This window comes from Halyomorpha halys, unplaced genomic scaffold, assembly GCF_000696795.3.
Source record: "Halyomorpha halys isolate HHAL.00 unplaced genomic scaffold, Hhal_1.1 Scaffold378.1, whole genome shotgun sequence".
In the NCBI taxonomy this organism is placed as follows: Eukaryota; Metazoa; Arthropoda; class Insecta; order Hemiptera; family Pentatomidae; genus Halyomorpha; species Halyomorpha halys.
Window position 1 is genome coordinate 688,225 of NW_027108204.1, and position 22,253 is coordinate 710,477.

Here is a 22,253-nt window from a genome sequence, read left to right on the forward strand (position 1 = left end):
CCCCTCACCAGGTAAAGGTTAACATCACTATAACATTATAGCAAAGATTCTCATGAATATTTTTACAATTTTAAAATAAATAATTGGTCTTAGATAAATTGAGTGGGGAAATCTAATGTGAATTTTTAATAAAATTATCGCTTGTCATAGCTCTAATAAATTGGACACTGAGCCATTCCTCAAAATTTATATTGTCACTTAAAGTGACTTTCTCTTCCTCATGAAACAAGAGAAGTACTATCAAACCCTTGGAGAAATCCACAAAACAAGGAAACAAAAAGACCAGCAGAGGAAATGGAGATGAAGGCAGTCTCCCTATATTAAACGTAAACTGAAACGTATATATATATATATATATATATAAATTTTCATAAGTAGAGGAAGCATCAATGAAGTATATATATATATATATGTGTGTGTCAATGATTTTAGTAAAATTACTATTAGATAATAGATTTCCTTTTAAAACTAAGATTTCCAAAGTTCGACATACATTTGTTCATTCTATCTATTCCATTATAATTTTACATTTTAGTTATCGTATAAGTCTTTAAGATTTATTAGAAAAATGTGACAGTACAATTGAGCAAAGAACTTATAAGGAGCCCTAAAAGAAATTTTATAAAATTAGGAGACAAAGGTACACAAACAGACAGCTTTAACAAAAAATACTTCAAATAATAGACAACTGATAACAAACATAAAATTAAGTGTAAAATAAATATTTAAGACAAAATTCAAATGAGCAAATTAGAAAGTTAAAGGAGAAATCACCAATTTCAATACTGCCTCTTTCTATAGCATTTTTGCTAACTTACGAAACAGCTCAAGCAATTATTGTTTACATAGAATTAACCAATAGATCTAATATAATGCAATGTCTGAATGCTCTAACATGATACAACTAAACATAAACAAGAAAAAAAAAAAAACCAACTAATACAGCAAGCCTCTTGAACAGTAAACATCTCAAATATTTTAAATATTCAATTAAATAAAAGGTGGAAAATATTCATGAAACATAATTTTATTCTTATTCACTGTTTAAAAATATAAATAATTAAATTTTATGATTGACAAAAATGTCCATATCCTTATTTAGCACAGTGAGGCATTAATCATATCTGTTTCCTAAAAGAGCGTTATCCCAAGTCCTTTAACCCTTATTGTTATCAGGGGATGTTATCAAATAATTCTTTTTAGATTGCTCACATCATATATTTATAGATTAAGAGAACTATAGTGGTAAGATAATACTTGTTTTCACAACAGATTTGACATGATGAATTCAATGATGATAAATAAGGATACAAGAAGCCAACATATGACATTAAAAACAACTCACACATCGATGTGAAAAAAACGAGAGGATATTTTCTTCTGGCTTTTTATTTTCCATTTTCTTTTTACAGCAAGGAAATTATTTTGGTGATAATTATAAAAAACCTTTACAAGTCATATCTTGGTATTAATGTAGCATGTTTTTCTCTTAATTGGCTCAACTCTCTAAACGGTTTATCCTGTGACTTTCTGATCAAGAAAAGGAATTACATCAAGGGGACTCAAAAATAGGTTTTACAATGGATTGCCTACAATCAACCAGAGACAACTAGGGACTGAACTTAAAGAATATCCATCCTTCATACCTGATGTTTCTTGGAGAGGTGTTTTCTTCAGGCTGACGAGACGGGATTACCTTAAGGCTCATCGTTTTTCCATAAGACTGAGGATGAGGATGAATTCCCCTAAGTGAAGAATGTGTGATTCTAGGCAACCTATGACAGCAGAGCACTTGGACTTGGGTACATTTTCTAAAGTTTCAGTGCATGGTAAAAGTTTATTGGAATATTCGGATACTTTAATTCTTGTGGTCACATGAAATTCACAAACAACCTCCTAATCTATGTACAGCCAGTCTCTATTAAAATTCATAAAACTTAGGATTTATTCATCAATAATCTAATAATGATGAGAGAAATTATTCAATTAATTATCTAAAGTAATAATTAGGATAAGACTCCTTCTTTTGAAAAGTAAGAGTTTAATAAATCTTGAGTTAAAGATTTTATTGCTTTTCCAATAATCATATCATAAATTATAGATTATATATAATCTTAAATGATTATATTAACCATTCTTTTAATTTGATCTCTTAATTTCACGAAGGTGATTGATGATTCCTTTAAGTGTAGTATTGGAGCGAGATAACTCAATGAGTAAGAAACGGTACTCATATCTCCTGGGCTTGGGTTTGTATGCAGCAGTGGCAAATAATTATTTATTCTGTTTTATCTGTCTTGGATCGACTGAGGAGTCATAATACCCCTTAACCTCTATAAAGGGTATCCTCAATACAGTAATTTTTGTTTTTAACTCCTGGTGGTTATAAAGAAGATAAGTTTCTTTCTTATTTCTTGAATAGGATATCCTAAATACAAAATAATATTATTTCTTTGAAAATTGGGAGTGAAGGATACAGAAAATTCTAAACTAATTTCAGTTAAAATAAATGTACTATCAATCAAATGTGAAACAGAATACTATGAGAAAATTGAAATACATAAAATGATTATTAACAATGAAAGTGATGTCCAAAGGTAGTTAGAATGAATGCATTCGCTAATTTCTTAATATCTATGTCTTGATAACTGAAAATACCATACTTTGAAAATTTATAAAGTTTAAATGATTAAATATTGTATTACTCTATCTATGCTACTTGCTAAAAATACAACTAACCTTTAAATAATAATTAAAATCAATGTATAAATCTTATGAAACCAAATATATAAAAAACTATTATCCTCAAACTGTAATTAATTTTTTTAAACCATAAATTATAATTTACCGACATAATTGAAAATTGTTAATCTTACCTTGGTTCAGGCAAGTTAAGACTAGCCCCACGCCTCGGCCGTGGTGAGGTATCAACCCTTTCTAAAGATGCAGGGGATGATCGCGTAGCATACCCGTAACTCATTGCTTCCCTCTTGGCCTAAGAGAAATATAACTTAGTTTTTCTTAAAAATGAAGTTCACTTACTAGTCAGAACAAAACAAACCTGGTTAGGATAGCTGTGGGAGAGCCTCATGGTGGGTGGTGGTGGATGGGGAGGTGTTGTTACTCTTGACACATAATCACCATCTCTGTGGGCGCAGTGTGGCCAGAAATCACATGATGATGGATTGCATGGCTGAGGTCCAGAGGGTGCAGTGGCCAGCCGCGACAGCCCTCCTCGCCTACGTACCAGCATCACAGAGTAGTCCTCAGCACGTGGCTGTGGAGGTGTATGGCTAAACTCTGAGGTCCCTCCAAGTCTTGACCTGTACATATAGTAATCTAGTTTTAAAAATTGCTGTATATATAAAGATATCTAAATACAAGGGCTGTCGGGTAAGGACTTAAAAGGGGTCCTCTTATGAAGAAGATACACTATTTTGCCACTTCAAAAGAAAGGTCAGGACCTTTATGAAAAATCAGGCTTTTCTGCTGTAGTTTACAATGTACTTCTAAATTATTTTTATTATGTATAAATTTGTACACTCTAGGAAAAATAGTAATCATTTATAACTAGTTTTTTACTTGAAAATGAGGGTAGAAAGTTTTTGATTCATAGAATTTAAACAGTACTAAATCCATTATCTAATCAGTGGTTTCCAACTCATACATATCTGAGAAGCACTAAGCCAAATATTAAAGCATGTGTGGCCCGTCCCCATTCCTGGCTTGGTTCAAAGGGGAATTCCTCATGGATAATATTTGAAAATTAGGATGCTTAAAAGTGTATTTTGAGTCAATTTTATATGCATTTGCCAGTTAAAACTTTTAAGCTGACACACAAAGATAAGGAAAGGTGATTAATAAAATAAATCTAACAATAAATTATGACAATATGTGTGGCCCATATCCCAATGGTATCACGGCCAACCTGTGGTCTGCAGACTACCATTTGGGAAATCATGCTGCAATACTACAATGAGAAAAATTGAATAATTTGGAAAATGATGTTCGTTTAATCTAAGGTAAAAAATCAAGTTATCTTTAACTTCAATTTGTTATATTTTCATTATTAAAGAAAAAAAATGGTCCAAATGAATCATTTATACATTTGTACATCTTAAATCAAAATGAAACATACCCTATATGCTTTCTTTGCCATTTATTCAAAGAAAATACCTTTTTATAGGGCCCATGGCTTCCCTAAGGGGCCAGTGATTGCTGACAAGCTGACACAGCCAGATCAGGTCTGCCAAAATGAAGAGTGAAAATAGATTTTCATTGTTTCCCATTTTCAAAGATTCAGATATTTTAGACTTCTCAAGAACCAAAGATTGTGAGCCATACAAACATAAGCATCTAAAAGTTTAGGCCACTATTAATTATAGACTTTATTTACATATTTTTAACCAGACGAGATAAGAAATACAGCACCATATTCTATATAATGATTGATTTTGTTAAATAAACATGACTTCAGAACTAATAAGACTTTATTAATTAAAAAGAATTGTATAAGAGGGCTTGTCAAGCAACCAAATTTAAATACCATATCTGTGATGAATGAAAAGTGTTTTGATTTCTTTTAAGTATTTTTGAATCAGTTAGATTCTTTAGTAAAGATTGTAATAATTTTGGTATGTTACCTAATTAAAGACCTTGCAGCTTCTCTACTTCGTGCAGACTGCAAGTACTCGGTCACTGCTCTTGCTTCTTCTGCTACATCCCGTCTCAATTCTTCAGACTGGGCACTCCCTGCAAAAGAGTTATCTAAGCTATAACTTTCTGAAGAAGGCACCTATGGTTTTTAAGTTTCTTGAAAGTATACAACATCTTCTTTAAGATAACCACACAAAAACTAATATACATGTACAATAAAATATAATTTTTTCAAACCTTATAGCAGAAAATACCAAAAAATAAAATAAACAATGGGAATAACTAAATGTCTCTCGTGATGAACTATAACAAGAAATGGTGGGTCCACAGTTCTAATAAAAGAAATTAACCCCTAGATTTGTATCATTAATTCAAATGAAGAATCATTTTAAAAGAAAACTACAAAAATAATTTTAAATTAGATTCATTTGGATACTTAATCATTTTTGTAGTTTTGTAAAAAGAGTCAAACTGTCAAAAAATTTCATTAAACACATATATTTTCTTTCACATCAAGAGTTTAACATTCATTCATCATGACTTAAATTTAATTTTAATTATCAGATACTAAATCCTCAGAAGATCCACATGTTAAAGAAATAAAATATGACTGAATTGTATAAATGCCAAATTAAACATTCCAAGTAATAAAAGTGATAAAAAATCAATTTAACTTACCATTATACTATGTAAAAAACAGGAATGGACACCTTTTGAATTATAAACATTATTTAAAATGTAATTTTTTCTAGAGTAAAGCATTCTATACATGAAGGTATGAATAATATTTCTTTTTAGCTCCAATTAAGTAAGTTCACTGTCTTATTGGAGGGAAAATAGCTTTGCCTTTGTATTATGGAGTCTTAATATTCATTAATTAAAAAATAAATATTCCCTAATTAAGAAAACAGATTAATAAATAGGATATATCGTTATTTATTTTTAAGAATTAATTTGAGTGATGTGCAAATATTTTCAAACATAAATCAATTGGTTAAAATAAATATATATATTTATGTGCATCATATTAATATTTTTTACTTAATTGAAAAATCTGTATTTTTTTTAGTTTTGTGAAACAATAAACGTTAATGAAACAACAAAAGATGATATTTCTAAAATGTGATTGGGCATAACTATAACTAAAGATGGTAATTTAATTATCAGATAATTTTTTTGTAATTTTAACCATTGATTGTAGACGTAGATTTTTTATTATAATTGAAAATAAACTTGCAGAATTTTTTATACATAACATTACGAGTTTTATGAAATTAAAGACTAATCCATTATTTTCAGAATTTAGTCAGCCGAAGTGCGCGGTTCGGTTTATTCGAAGTGAATTCGTGGAACAAGTTTCTCATAACTATTGGTTAATATAGAATGTGATTTACAGTGCTAATATAATTATTTATTATAAATTATATGTTAGAACTCTAGAGTTTCTTTTTTTAACTTACTTCAGCAATGAAGAACCTGGAAAAATACCGAAACAAACTTGCTACAAGGTAAGCCAAACCTAATTTTACGGATTATGTTGTATTTTCAGGATTTATTTGATTATTAATCAAATGAACAATTCCTGTTTTTCCATTAAAGTCGTATTTCCAAGCGACTAGCATATTTTGACTAGCATTAGTAATATGCGACTAGCATAAAACAGGACACATTTTTATGGAAATTTAATTATTACAAAATTAGATAGAAAATAGATCAGCCATCTTTTTTTCTCTGTTATTTGTAATGGGAATTTGGCTAATCATAAGACCTTAGTCATCTTAATTCTACGAATAAATATTCTTAAAATACAGCAATCTTAAAATTCTTATTTCATTTTTTAAATTATTAGATACACCGAATTATCTAAGATTATTCCGGTGTTTAAAATTCTTTGATTTTTCTGTTAATGCAGAATTAGTATGAACAGTATTCGATACAGTTCTCCTGCATTATACGACACCTATGTGATGTAAATATATTGTAACAACACAGTAAATAAGTGATTTTGCATGTTTGTAAATGTTTATTATATTAGATTTCAGAATTTGTATTATTCAACTTGTACATGAGTTTACTTCTCTATTAACCCCATTTTGTAATAATTTTTTCTCTAGAGAACTAGAGGGGTACCCCCCTGTCCGCCTGACAGATTCCATCTGCTAGAGAAGTTTTTATCTAGCTGTTTACTATTTTTAGTTAACCTTATGTTAATTATAATAGCATCAATTCTATCTTTCTTGATTATTTCTATGATATAAAATAAATTTTAAAATATTTTATTTTCATAGTTTAACTAAAAAATTTTGTATCATAATGAATATTTATTTAGTTAGTATTGATTCACTTTCCCATGTATAAACATTTATATGAGTGTGCCAGTATACACAACTACAATTTGTACTGACAACAGGGAGGAAAATTGCTAATATAACGGTTTATAAGCTGAAGAGGGTACAATCTGAAATTTTCGATCAGTTTTTACCTTATTTCCAAACTTATCTACGAGTATGGGATATGGGATTTTTTGATAAGTGAGATCTCTAAATGTCGTATTTAATAAGCTAAAGTAATATATAATAACTCTATATTGTTATGTTTATGCACATTTTTCACGGTTTAAACAGGATTATCAAATCTCCAATTTCCTAGCTTTTCTTATTATTCGATGGGAGAAGAGAAGTATCATTCCATTATCTCCCATGACGACGTCCCTTAACATAGGAACTGCAAAAATTGTGCTTGATGTACATACATACGCTTATTCTTTACCTGATTACCTCCTCGTTTTAAGTTTTTTTTTTTTAATATATGAACCCATTTTTTCAATACAAGTTGTTATATATCGTAATACTTACTAGTGTAGAGAGGGGGTCTCTTTCCGCCGGCGGTTATCCTAGGAGGCTCAGGCTGGGGTGAGGGGGCGGGTGGGTTTGGAGACCTTCGTTCCGGAAGTTGAAGGCTCCTACTTCTTCTCACCCGACCTGCCTTATCGTCGTACTTGGAGGTCCTACTGTCTGCGTGTTGTAATCTTGCGTCTGCGTAGCTCCTGTTGGCATCTGCGTAGGCACTCCTGCTCTCTGCATAAACTCGTGGGTCGGCATAGTTCCTGTCTTCATAGCGGGCCACAGGATCCCCATAAACCCTTAAGCTTTCCTGGAAGCTCCTACCTGCCAAGAGGTTCGGAGGGTTGGACTGAGGAACCCTCCGCCAGTGACCTGGAGGTGAAGAACTTGAGGAACTGCTACCGGAGCCTGGTTGTCCGTTCTTCTCTGAGCCCGGAGACCTGTTCTCAAGCAATTATATATGTCATTTATGTAGAATCATCGTTGAAATGTATAAAAAAAATTAATACTGTTGAATATAGACAGATGTACAATCAAATTATAAATTAACATTTTTTTTTTCATTTTGGTTCAACGCTCTCATATATTTACTGCAACTAAGAAAACTCTAGTTGAATATAATTACTAACACATTCTAGTCATAGGTATCTAGATCTTCACCTATGTATAGGTGAAGATCTAGCATTATAAGTCTCATCAAACTCAAAGATTAAAATTTATTTTAACCCTCCGAATAAAACAAAATTATCCTTTTATTTTCGTCGTAATTAGCAGTTAAAAAAAAATAAAAGATTTTTTATAACTTCATTTCTAAAAATTTTGCAGGATTCATTTTTTAAAATCGGTATTATGGGAAATAAAGAAGAACTATTAATAAAAATATTAATAAAAAAAAGACGAAAAATTATTAAAGCTGTGAATTTTATTTTATTTATTAATTTTTAATATTTTTTTTTCTTTTTCGGCCAAGACTCCCATTGGAGTCCTAAACTGCCTAACCATGGTTGGGTTGGGGGTCAAAGTTCTTCATTTTGTGGGACCGCCACTCAATGAAAAAAGTGAACGTCCCTGGCCGGATTCGAACCAGCACCGCCAATAGACATCAAAGTGGTGTAAAGACTGTGTATTAACCACTGAGCTATGGGTGGCCCAATTTTTAATATTAAGCTAGACTTGAACCAAATTTTAGAAAAATATAAAAATAACAACTTTTACTATATATACTTTTGTATTTTGTATTTTCGTCTAAAAAAATTAGCTTATGGGTCATCCTCCCAGGAAGTGTCAATCCCACTATAATTATTAAAAACAATTTAAAAGTCTTAGTAATATTCTAAAAAAAAAATCACAAATTACCTTCGACCGCTCATATTAAATTATATCGAAATATATTTAGTTTATGAAATAAAAAAGTAATTAAGAATACGAATTCGGTGAACGAATGGCATTGAATTAATGCAGAAATGGGCAAAAATTAGTTATGGATGAAACTAATCGCCAAAATTGCCATACAAACGACACTTATTTATGAATGAACCATTGGTAAATAAATATCGTATCCATTGCAATATTAGCTATTAGTTTCAACTACGGCTAATTTTTGCCCAAAAATACAAAAAATACATCAACGCCATGTATCATATGTTCATACTCGTAGTTACTTCACAACCTTCGCATTGTTTACCAATTCATAAACAAGATTATGGCAAGTGGACGACTGTCATGTATACAGTTTTTCGATTAATTTTCTTATTCATTTTAGTTGTCCCGCGCCGATTTGAAATTTACTGTATACAATGTTTCTGAAAAACAATGCATGTGTTTTTGAAAGGAAATACTTTAGATAGACTTTAACTCTGTAATGTTGCAGTAAGTTGACCACCTTGTTGCCTATTAAATCTGCCTCTAAGCCAGTTTTCCTTGGGTTGAAATTAACAAAAACTTAATCTTAATTCTTAATATTGCGCAAATAAGGTTACTACCCACAATTAGTATAGTGTCAAATTAAGATTTTACCTATCTCATAATTTTAGATTTGAAGTATCTGACATTAGAGATTATATTTATTATTTTATTCAAATTATAATTGTTATTTGAAGTAGTGCATCTTGAGAAATACTAGTCCAAATAAGTCAATTTCAGACGTTAGAGAGACAGTTAAATTGCACAATGATTATAAATAAAGTAGCAAATGGGTTTTCCCTTTGCTTCTTTATTTAAACATTTAATCCTTTATTTTTATTGGGTTATGTGGGCTCTGTTTCAGTGCTGTTTAATTTTAAAATAAATCCTTGTGGGTGATAGCAGTCGAATCCTATCCTACAGTTCCAATAAAACCAACTGACTACTATGTCTCCATAGCCAAGGGGGGAGCAGACCTCAGTCCATTACACACACTCACTTGTTGGGTATATATATCGAAATTAAAAGAAATACCACTACCATTTTATTTCTACTTCATAAAGTTATTCAATCATTACTTTTAAAATTTGTATTACCTATATTTACAGTACATTATTGTAAATGAAACTTGAAAATCGAGCATAAACTTTATTATTGTTCATAAATACATACAATACACACAATATATAAGAGGTGATGAATATGTTTGCTATGAGAGTGTCAGCCTTCTGGGTTTGCTGGAAAAAATATTAACCACCTCTTCTACGAATTTGCCTTTTTTGATTTATTTTCAACAAACATTCAGAGATTATTAAAATGGCAAACTGTAAGATACAAAAGGAGGAACAGAATCTTAAAAAGGTTCTTTTTTATTTGTTCCCCCATTTTTTTCAGAAATAAGTATATGATGAAGATTGGTGCCCATTGAATCTTACCTTTTTTAGGAAAGTATCCACTTACATCTTATCTCTTCAGAGGTACGGTTGTGATCTTGTGATCTGTGAAGATGTCTACTCAACAATGTTATCCTTATAATTACAGCATGTTTTCAGATAGAAACCATCTATCAAATAAGTTCACTATTTTCTTTATTTTTTTTTTCTTGGGTCTGAAAAATCTAGGGGGTACCTAATTCCATGTCAAAATAGTAAAAGAAAACTATTTATTGTTAACCAACGTTTGCAGGGCTTCGCCAGGGCTGTCAGATTGAAACAAAGATGACAATTGCTTTTGCTACTTATATAATATACTATATTTTTTTTATACTAATGGAATGTTCTTTTAATTGAGGAAATATATGAATGAGGGTGATAAATGGCATTTTAGGAACAATAGGTATTATTACTAGGAAGAATATTTAAAATACTCTTTTATACCTTGCACCTTATTTAATTTGTTTAAACCTTCAATAGGGATGGTTTTCAGAACTGATTTTTCTGGTTTAAAGTAGGAATAAAAAAAATCATTTAATTCAATTTTGCTAAAATTAACATATTTGTAACTTCATCCACTCATGTCTTGAGTTACTAATTATTGGCGAAACTAATTATTAATATCATCGTATTTGGTCGTTTACTATTGAAAAGTTAAAGAAAGGTAACAATTAAAAAAGTCCTCTCAATCGTTATGACAGATTATTGACCTCTATTAATAAAACCGGATCAATCATAAAATGGGGAAAGAGAGTGAGTGTAATTTTTTAATCTTTTTTTTTAAGGCAATCCGCAGGAAAGGTAATGTTTGCCTAGTTATCTACAGGTAATCAATCTGTGTAATTTAATTTGATCTTCATAATATGATATATTGGTTTTCATCTTGAGACGATTACTACCATAGAGCATTTTAATAATTTAATGCTTGAGGCCATTGTAGTGGTTTGTTAAGGTGTCACTTTAGGAATTTCAAGTCTGTGATGGCACTGGTTCAATTTCAGCCTGGATGGGTTGACATTTATTTCACGGTGATCTCTGGAATGAAAACTGCCTTCTCACTCTGGTTAAAAAAGGTTGTTAATGAGTATGATAACCACCCCAAATAATAGAAATGGCGAGGGTAAACAAAAAATAATAAATACACAGAAGAATTTTTGTTCTGTGCTGAGATTTTATTATTATTTTCAATAACATTTTATTACTTCAAGATTTGGTGGAGACAACAAAACATTGTTAGAGAAACAATGGAGAGGACAACCAAGTTGGAGAAAATTAGTTGTAAATAATTTTTAATTAAGAAAGTTTATTTTAAATTGGTGAGATGAAAATGACACCAAAATGAAAAAGAGAATTTGCCATGCATATCTATTAGGTAGGTATGGATCAGGGAAGATCTCTGAGGAGTAGCTGGTCTATGGTTCTGATGGGTGTATAAATAATGTGTTGAGCAACATTCCATAATTTAAACAGAGTGAGAGGAATTGAGTGTATCTTAATGAAGATTGAGTTATGAAAGGTAACGCTCCATATGGGGTGAAGTTGGCAAGATTGAAAGACAGATGGGCCAAAGTTTCCATGAAGTCGATGCTGACTGAACTAGTTAGTAAGCTAGAACTGTTATGTATTCATAACATTCTTATAATTTGTGGTTCAAAATTTAGTATATCAATTTTTAGTAAGAAATTATTTAATAAAATTTATATATCCATGCTCTTTTGGATCCGATACTATATTTGAAATAAACTTAAGTATTTTGTTGAAGGTATTAAACAGGAAGGCCTGAGGAAAAATACACAGTTTATGAAAAAAAATAAAATACAGGAAAAGATCAAGCTTTTTTACCTTCATTATTCAAAAAAGGGCATGATGGAATTATATCAATTGTTCAGTGGATTTTAAAAAGAGTGGTGTTTTGTTATTTAAGAACGTTGAAAATAAAATATGGTCAATTAGTAATGTGTAGTAAAATTAATCTTCTATAATTATTTTTATTTAAAAAATCAATCATAAGTCAAAATGTTCTGGGTTCATTACCCCCTTCTTCGGGTACACTGCAAACGTTTTTTAGTTTACATTTTAGACAATAATACTATCAACTAGAACTTTATTTTATTAGATTCTAAATATGATCATTATTATCTTTTAAATAATTTTGAATTTATCTTATTAAAAAGTTGAAACAATAATGTGCTATTTTAATAAATATACTAATCTAGGCCTCCTTTTGAGGTTGATTCCTTTTCGTTTGATTAAAGTTCTTTTTTAGTTTATTATTTTATTGGTGTCCTCAATTTCCAATTGAAGCCCTTAATAATAACGAACAAAAATATTTACATTCCAGCTCCCTTGGTAAGAGATCTCAATACTATTTATTGGTAAAATCTGCAACCTGGTCCTTACTGTTAGAGAAATAATTATACAATTAAAAATATAAATGCTACTGTTCTATAATTTGTATTTGGAGAATATCCAAAAAAAGCAATAAAATTGGAGAAGAAGAACAAGTATACCACTATTCAAATATGTGCCAGTTTATCAGACTCACAAGACTCACAATGCTGGGCAGTGCATGTTATACAGATGGACAATAGTGTAACTCTGCAGAGAGTTATGAACAAACCTCTATACGGGAACAGATGATTGAGAAGATCATGTTACTCTGGCGAGATTGTGTGGTTGTTATTGCAAGTAAACTACTCAGTGTCAGAAATCGGAAGGCAGCAGCAATTAACAGAGACAACTAGAGATCTATATCTATATATCGGCATAGGCCGGAGCAGGACAAGTCTCAAATGATTGGGATGTAATACCACTTAATAATAATAGTGTAAATTCATTTCACATGCATTTTTAAGCTTATTATTAATAGGATTCATGTTTGATTGTTGTTAGAACATGCTTAACAGATTATTTAATCTAAACTCTATAAACTTGAAATCTACAACCGCGAAGAATCCCATTGTTTCTTTTTCAAATTTAATTCATTGCTAATGGTTATGAGGAGTCATATGTAGTGTAGCAACTCCAACAGATGTCCTCTCATCTTATTTGGTTTCTGACAGTTGTTTTGTGTTGGTTTTATCCAGAAGTATATGAAACATTCCATATTTTTGTGTAATTATTTTAGAAAAAACTTCAAAAAGGTATAATATAAAAAGGGTTCACTTTTGAGATTTCATTTAGCTTCTTTTCCAATTATTACCATCAGTTGCTTCAGTCACTTGAACCTTCTGGGAAAGTTCTTTTGAAATCTTGATTAAGAAAGTGTTTAGAAATTCAATTCATTGTTCCTACTAGGTATATCAAAGAGAGCCTTGATATTTTGTGATTTTTAAGGAGCTCGATGGATCAGAAAGAAAGTAAATATCTCATCATTGGTCCTTCAATTTCACTCTGTCTCCAATGTCAATCTATCTTCCTGTATAAGATTTTTCTTTGAAAGTTCATAAACTGAATAACTCATTGCTCTTATTTTTATTATATTGCAACTCTTTACTCATTCAAAAGAATAAAATAAATAATAATTAAAAAATAAAATTATTTAAAAATATGTTGAAATGGAAGAAATAGATATTGAAAAAAATAATAAAAAATAGAAATAGAATATTTTATTCCACTTATAACACTCAAAAGTTGTATTTTTTAAAAAATACCTGTTGTTATGAAATTTTAAAAATAATAATTTTGCATTTTCATCCTTACATGCATTTTCCATGCCAAAACATGTATAAAAATTCATGAAAGTGTTTAATTTGTAAAAAAAAAAAATATTAATATCTCTGAGTTGAAAAGTTATTTTAACGAAGAAATGATATAAAATAAATTTTCATAAAATAAATGATTTGGGCATTTGGGGTTTCTGGAATTCAAAATTCATCTGGTCTGAGGCTCAGATTTGTTGAGTACTATTTATCAGTTTAGTACAATCTGGTGGTGTAGTTTCTGTTGATAATAATTTCTGTATTGTATATGTAGTTGTTATCGAACGTATTATGGCAAAATAATATCTGCCAATTATTATGTTAGTGAATGGTGCATTAGAAGTTTGTTTATGAACAGTATAGAAGGCTCAAAAAGCTTTAAATATGTTTAATTAATGTCTCAAGCTAGAGAATGAAATAATAGAAATGACTCTTTATAAAAAATTTATATTAGATAATTTTAAAAAAATAAATAAATAAAGTGATTCTTAGAATGAAAGTAGTTATAGAGAAAAAAGTAGTTTAGATTAAATTAGAAAAAAAACAAAAACATTATTTTTATATAAAATATTAATTTATTTTAGCAGTATTCGTATATATATATATATATTTTTTTTTTCTTACTATTTTTAATATTGCATGTGTGAGGTTAGTATGCTAATTTATTGTAACATCTCAACTTTCAGTACTTAAGTGATTTTTTTATTCTGAATTGAAAATTTATTGATATCATAAAAATTGATATAGAGACCCATATAGGCTGTTTGTAAAAATAAAACAGCTTGGTCAATTTTAAAGAAATTTTTCCTGGTCATTATTTTAATTTAGTTTTATATCAAATACAACTCTAAAAAACATTACAATCCACTAATGCAAACCAAACAAATTTGTGTTATTTTTTTTAATTTTTTTTAGAAACATTTTTGATTTCAATGTGTCACAATCCAAAATGAGAAACACTCAAAAAAGTGATGAATACAAAAGAAAAATGAAACCAACTCTACATAATACCCAATTAGGAGAGGTGTAGAATTTGAATGCAATATCATAATGTAAACTGTGCGAACGATAGAAAATGTAGTGGATGAAATATTCAACAAGAACTCCATTCCGACAAAACTAAATAATAGTTGATTAGCAGAACATCCATACTGATAATACAAAAATCTAGGATGCAAATGAAGAAAAGACAGCAAAATAGTATCAAAGGCGAGGCGCAAACATTAATTTTGTACGTTTTGTAGATATGATTAGTTCTTTTAATATTCGTTTTAAGGGTTCATGGTTTTTCCCATTATGTTTATTGGACTAAATACAATCATGGATGTTTTTGTGTGGCTATGTTTATCGAGTGATACCTGGTCTGTGAATTAGGGTATACAATTTTTATTGTTACATTTCTGTTCACAGATTTGGCAAAAATATATTTACTAAATGGTATGTTGATAAACTAATAAGACTTTGTGAAAAATAATCTATAGCAGATAGGTTGAAAGTAATAGACAGTAATAGACAATAAATATTCCTCATTGATCTTTTGGGACAATGATTTCACTACTGTTGAACGTAATAACAAGGCAAGAAACTCATAAAGCTGAAAATACAGAATTCTACAATTGTTTTTGAAAATAAAAGAGCAGTTTTGTCAGAGAGAGAACTTTTCATTGAAGTAAACAATGAAAGGGGGTGTTATAAAGAATCTAATTTTGTCATAATAATTGGAGCTTAAGATATTAATTGTATTCACAGTGACAAATATAATACCATTTCATTTATTTGGAAACATAGTTAAAAATGGTATTTATGAGAAACTTTATTCTTTGACTCATTTCACTTCTTCCTTTGCCTTATATTTATGTAAATGAAATACTATCTAGAGTCAATTCTAACAATAGTTTGAAATATGACCCAAGCCACCAATGATATGGTGTATGTTTTAGTGGCCATAATTAAGTTTGTCTGAATAATATTCATGGTTCAGTAATAAGACGAATGTTAAGTCAGTAATCCTAATTTATTTAAGCCCTTTATCATATTTTTCAGTAGTATAAATGAGAATATAGTTTTAATATAGTTGGATTTAAATGATATGATTTTGAAATAAACCATTAATCAATAAAATGAAACAATCTTTATTGTTTTGTTTTTTTAAGAAATAAACAAATCACATATCTTATTGGTACACATTGTTTATTAAAATCTTATTATACTTGGATAACTAGGTGTATTTGTATTGGAAACCCTTTTGACTTTTAGTGCTGCTTGAAATCATTTCCCAACTACTACCTTTTTTTTTAAATTCATATTACGATAAGAATGAGTTTAATTTATATAATTATTACATCTTAGGTAGTCTTCTAATGCGCATTTAATGTTTAATTTTTATTTTAGAAGATGTAAATGTTTTTTTAGGAATTTGACGCCTCGCCAATGATTTTTAAAATTATTGGAATAAAAAGAATTATTGGAATAAAAAGTAATTCCTACAACAAACAGAGTGCAGAGGATGGAATTTAGGAAATGTGAACAAGAAAGTATGAAGAAGAGTTTGGCCATCACCTCCGACCGGTAACCTCGGGGTATCGAGGAGTTGGAGGTCGAAGCGCCAAATTGTGATGGACACAACATGGCCGAGTCGGCGTCTGTTCGGGGAAGATGAAGGTATGCGGGCTCGTGTCGACTGTCTTCCAACTGAAAAGTATTCTTTAGATACAGTGTAGTAGAAAAGGATGTTACAATCACTAAGAAGAGAGTGCCTGACCTGCGCAATCTCTGGCGGGCCCTGGACGGCGACAGTCGCTCGAGGGGAAGCTGCAGTGGCTGGGGCAGAAGCGGGGAGTTGATGAGCGTGAGGGTCGAGTAGTCCGAGTCGTCGTATCCTAGGGAGCTATCGGTCTCCGAGAGCCGAGGCATCGGTCGGGTCGGCATTGTGGGGGGATCGATGGGGCGGAGTCCTCCAAAGGAGCCTGCTGAGCTGCTGGACGTCACCGACTCCCGGAACAACCTCCTCGACTCTTCGACGGATTTTGCCTGAGCCGGCCGCTGCCTTATGCTTCGCCCCTTTGGTGGTGATGGTGGAGGAGACTCGATAGCATCGGCACGGCTAAGGGCTGATCTTCTCGGCGAACGCTTCACATCCTTAAAACGAGAGGAATGATTCATTAATATATATATTTTTTTAATGATAAATAGATTGTATAAAATGCAGCGTGTTCAAGACTTGATTGACCCTGCCTTTTATTTTATTTTTTGTTTAGAATTTTAATAATTTCGAAATGCAATTCAGTATGTATAAGCTAAGGTGAAGTTCCTTTTGGCAATCAAGTCGACTTTGCATCATCCTGTTGTTCTGTGTACTTAACTCAGAGATTTCCATTGAAAATTCGATTTTTAGTTTAGTGGGCTGAAAGAGAACCAGAAGATGTTGTAAAGTCGTCTTCACTAAAGTAAACTACATTCACCATACCTAAAACCTACCAAGTCTCATTATGAATTTCTCAAATCTTAAAAAAAAATCCATGTATACTCTATATATGCAGATTTTTTTGACTTGTGCTTCTACTCTACCTTGAGGTTTCCGCTTCAACAATTTTTATACCAAAGAATTTCTAAACCAAATTCAAAATGTTAAATGTAGCCTGTTTAGTTAAGAAACTGGGTCAATGTACTTATGTTATTGTTTAATGCAGTTAATATTCTATAAAGAGCTTAGTTGTTAATTAAACAATAGATAAATTACTCACCTGAAAGGCCGGGGGCGGGGAGATGATCGGAGTGGCAGGAGGCGTCGAGCCGTCGGCTGGTCGTGGGAGCGGGAGGTAGCCCGGCCGGGGTGGCAGTGGTTCGGAGCGGGGGCTGTGGACGTCGGCCAGCCGCACCGGCCTTTGGGGGCCTTGCACCTGGACCCAGCCCGACCGCCCGAGGAACACCCCGTCCACCTCTCGGTCGTGCCATCTAGTTGCAATATTGTCTTAATAGTTAATCATATTATCATATGATTATGATATATTGTATTATGTTGTGTTCAGGGCCGTAGCTAGGCGGTGGCGAAATATTGGAAAGCTAGGCGAGATGTGGTACAAAATTAACCATTAAAAATCCCCCTTTTTTTTGGATTGGTACAATTTATCAACCCATGAAAATTCCACGTTAATGAAAGAAATATTTCAGGTTATTACAAATGACTTGAACTATCTCCAATATTTTATAGAAATCCTAACTAATTGTTCAGACCTCTGAGTATTGGATGGCGCAGATGTTTCAAACTCGCCTTGCTACGGTCCTTGTTGTGTTGCATAGTGTTGTATTATATCATATTTAATTACATTGTACAGAATGAAATGCTTTATTGACAGGAATCAATGCTGACCAAATACAGTGAATTGCTATAACACACATCATATTAATCTATTTTAAAATACAATACAAACAAATAATATTAACAAAATACATTGGTACAATATTTACAAAACTAATTATATATAAATTATATTTAGCTGATATCTTTAAAGCACGTATATCTTTTTAACTTATTGATATTATTATGTGAAATTGTTAAGAACATAATAATCATAAAATCTGCATGATTAGCGGAAGTATGTACACTAGTGGAATCGATCTAAAATATATTTAGAGCGCCATGCAATGATTATTCCGTTTATTTAGCCAGACAAAGCATCCACCTTAAAAGAGCTTTAGTAAAATTTAAAACAACAAAAATACGCCTCTTTTTAATTATCAATAATTTATATTAAGGAATATAGTTAACTATTTAAAGGTGGGCTTATAATACTTTACTACAATTTTATTATTGTTTCGGCCTAACAAAACATCCTCATGTACAAAATCCACAAGGATTCACATTTGATCAACTAAAATACATTTGCAATGTCGAGATAATCTAACTGCACTGAGAATGTAAAGCAGTATCTTTATTTATTTATTGGAATTTACAACTATATTATATCAATATACAAGTAAAATTGATGTTAGTTAAAATACATTGGAATGATGCAGTCTTGTGGAGAATCTACCTATTGGCAGAACTCCAATAACATTTCTAGAGTCTTGAGGCCATCTTCTCTTCAGAATTATGTGTTCATGTTAATGAATCTTTTGTAATTAATTGTAAGTTTACACTGTTTGTCTAGTTAGTGTTTAATAGTCATAATCGACGGACAGTTTGCTGTCTCTCCAGCTTTGTGTGATCGTCCAAGTTGTCCAGATGTAGTCTTTGGCAGCAGCGGTAAGTGAAGTATTATTTTAGGGTTAAATAGAGTAGGAATATTTATTTATATTTTTTTTTTGTAATGTTTATTTGTAGAATAATTTTGATTCTTGTAGATTCTGTACCTAACAAGCCATTGATAGGCCGAAACGTGGTGAAAACAATAATAAAATTGTGTTAAGTTCTATCAGTCAATCTTAATTCACTCAGTCAACTTAAATAGGAATTTAGTTTCACGAATATAATCCGTCGAACGCACTGAACGTCGAAATATTGTAGATATAGTTTGGCCGTTAAAGACCAATGGGAAAAACAAGTGCAAACATAGAGTGAACGACCATGTGAGTATTTTTTAGTACATATTTATATTTGTGTATTTGTTTAATAATAAATGGAAGGAAAAACAAAAAAATTGTTTTTCTTTTTTTTTTTAATTAGTAACGGTTTCTGATATATTTTTGAATTTTTGAACTGACACTATGGTAAATTCAAAACAGTAGAAAAATGAGTTTGAATGGCCCGAAATCTGTTGAAAATTAAGTGTGAAAGGTAAATAATATGTATTTTAAAGGCAAACTTCATACTCCTGAACCATGGCGCAACAAACCGCGGTTCTTTCAGGGTATTAGTGCTCTTCTTGGAAAAAAAGACTTGTTAATTGTATTTAATATAGCGTTTTCGGTTTTTAAAAAAGTCATTTCTTCTGAAAAAAAACCTAGGTAATTAGGTCAATGACAGAAAGAGGGGATCATTATTAATTTTTTAAAGTTTATCACAGTAATGCTAATATCGATAGTACTTTTCTAAAAGGCAATTTTAAAAATTAATTAAACCGTTCTGTAGACATCACTCGAAAGAATATTTATTATAAATCCTCTCAAAAGAAAAGGGAATAAATTAAGATTTCATCTGTTTGGAATTGGAGTAGCAGCTTTTGAAATACTTTTGCTTTATTTGGCTAATAAGTTTATGGAAATTAAACTTAATGTGTCTTGTTACTGTAATTGAAAATATGGAAAAAGAGAAAAATGCTCTTTGCTTTCGAATGAAATGATAATTGTTATAAACAATTTACTAAATACTGAATTATCTTTAACACTTGGAAGAGCTTGTAGGATTCAATCTAGAAAATGTTTGAGAAACAGTAAGACCTAAGAAAAATTGGTTTCCATAGGGAGGAAGTTGCCCTAACCTACTTAGAAATAGGCCATACTTTCCTTACGCATTCTCCCCTGATCAGAAATCTACCACCTCCAACATGCCAAAATTGCCAGTCCACTATCAAAATTAAACATATTTTTGAAGAATGCCCAAACTATTTACAATAGGACTGACCCCAAATTTATCTAAAGCTCTCACCGATGAGGAAGCTAAAGTCACTTTGGGATTTAAATTGTTAAAAGCACATTGCCTCCTTTCCAAATTATAGCATTTCTTTGGTATTAATTTTAATTTTTTATTTTATTGTTATTATAGCATAATTCTTTTTTTTTTTAATATTATTTTTAAGTTTGCGTGAGTAAATGTGTCCGTGGTGTTTGTGCATAAACCAAAAGATTTTATACCTTTAAACAAGAATAAATAAATTGGTTTCTATGATACTTTATAAGAAAACGCAAGCAAATTCTTAATTAAATTACTACTACTTTTCCGTGAATTATATGAATATATCATTTATCACGAATGTATATAAAATGATATATTGATTATTTATCAAAATATAACTCCTGGGCCAATATTGTAACCCCAACCTTCAGCGGACCCAGCCCAACCCCTTATTATGCCATATGGCAAAGGAAGGGCACCAGTTACATGTTTATATACTTATTAGGTATATATTAATATTGTTATATGTATATTTACAATAAAGGAGGTAAGAAAAAAAAATTATCAAAATATAACTATGGCTCTTATAATTTTTTTCGTAGTCCTTTAACGGTAAAATTGGTTCTTGAGCTTTTTAAATTCGTGGTCTCAAGATTTTGGTCCTGAACATTTTGGAAAGGGAAGATATCTCGTTGTTTCTTGTGGTCCACAATTGCACAACTGTTCTTTCCCGGGTTGATATTTTATTTTATTTTTCATATTCTAAAAAAAATAAATAAATAAAATTAGCGCTAAATATTGATTTTTATGTTGTTGGTATGATCTATTCATTTATAAGTTGACATTATAAAGCTTTATATGAAGTTTGAACTTTATATCTCTAAAGCAGTGGCTCCCAACCGGTGGTCCTTCGGTTGGCCACAAGAAGCTTGGATTAGGCCGCGGGTGAGTTCGGTAACATATTTTTAGGATTTATTTTTAGAGCTTCTTTATTAAATAGCTGGAAAGTTTTAAAAGCTAAATGCACAACAAAAGTGACTTAAAATGCACTTTTAAGCTACCATATTTTCCGAGGGGGATACTCCTCGGCCCCAAGTTTGGAGAGGGGTGGGTCGTATGTGGTTGAATTTCCGGCTCAGTGATCCGCAGACTTCTATTGGTTGGGAACCACTGCTCTAAAGCTAGGGCCTCTTGTCAAGCTGGGTTAGATAGTTTGATATAAATGTAATATGATATAAGATATTGGAAAATATTTTCTTCCAAGCTTTGGCTCCACCCATTCTTTCATTTATGACGAATTTACCGAAAATACTAAAAATCCAATACTAATCTTAAAACATATTAGACCAGGCAGGAGGGTTTGGCCCTTTCTGAATAAACTTTATGTCTACTGGCCTTTGGACTACATCATAACCTAGAAACAGTTTGGGAACATATAAAATTCAAGTTTTAAGAATGATTTTGGAATCATTTTTAGATGAGGATATGTGTTCGTTAGGACAGGGTAGTATAATGGGCGATGGGAGCAGAAGATTCGATAATATTGGAAGAGAAACACTGCGACTCCAATGGACGATCTAAGATAGTCAATCGCTCAGAAAAGAGAAATGTTGGAGCAAATCAGAAAGATGATTATTCAGTGGGTTTGGTTCCGTCTGAGTGGAAC

At 31.1% G+C, this 22,253-nt stretch overlaps 1 protein-coding gene across 3 annotated transcripts in view; it reads right to left on the reverse strand.

Annotated features, from left to right (window-relative positions):
- RhoGEF3 (Rho guanine nucleotide exchange factor 3) overlaps window positions 1-22,253 on the reverse strand; it is a gene marked incomplete at its 5' end in the record, with an annotated part of 449,678 nt that overhangs the window by 253,977 nt on the left and 173,448 nt on the right. Inside the window, 8 exon segments of one of the 3 annotated variants that reach the window (XM_067046580.1) lie at window positions 1,647-1,775; window positions 2,877-2,995; window positions 3,062-3,323; window positions 4,644-4,752; window positions 7,512-7,939; window positions 16,594-16,725; window positions 16,796-17,172; window positions 17,778-17,988. In XM_067046580.1, coding sequence (XP_066902681.1) covers window positions 1,647-1,775; window positions 2,877-2,995; window positions 3,062-3,323; window positions 4,644-4,752; window positions 7,512-7,939; window positions 16,594-16,725; window positions 16,796-17,172; window positions 17,778-17,988 — 1,767 coding nt within the window. 3 annotated transcript variants of the gene reach the window in all.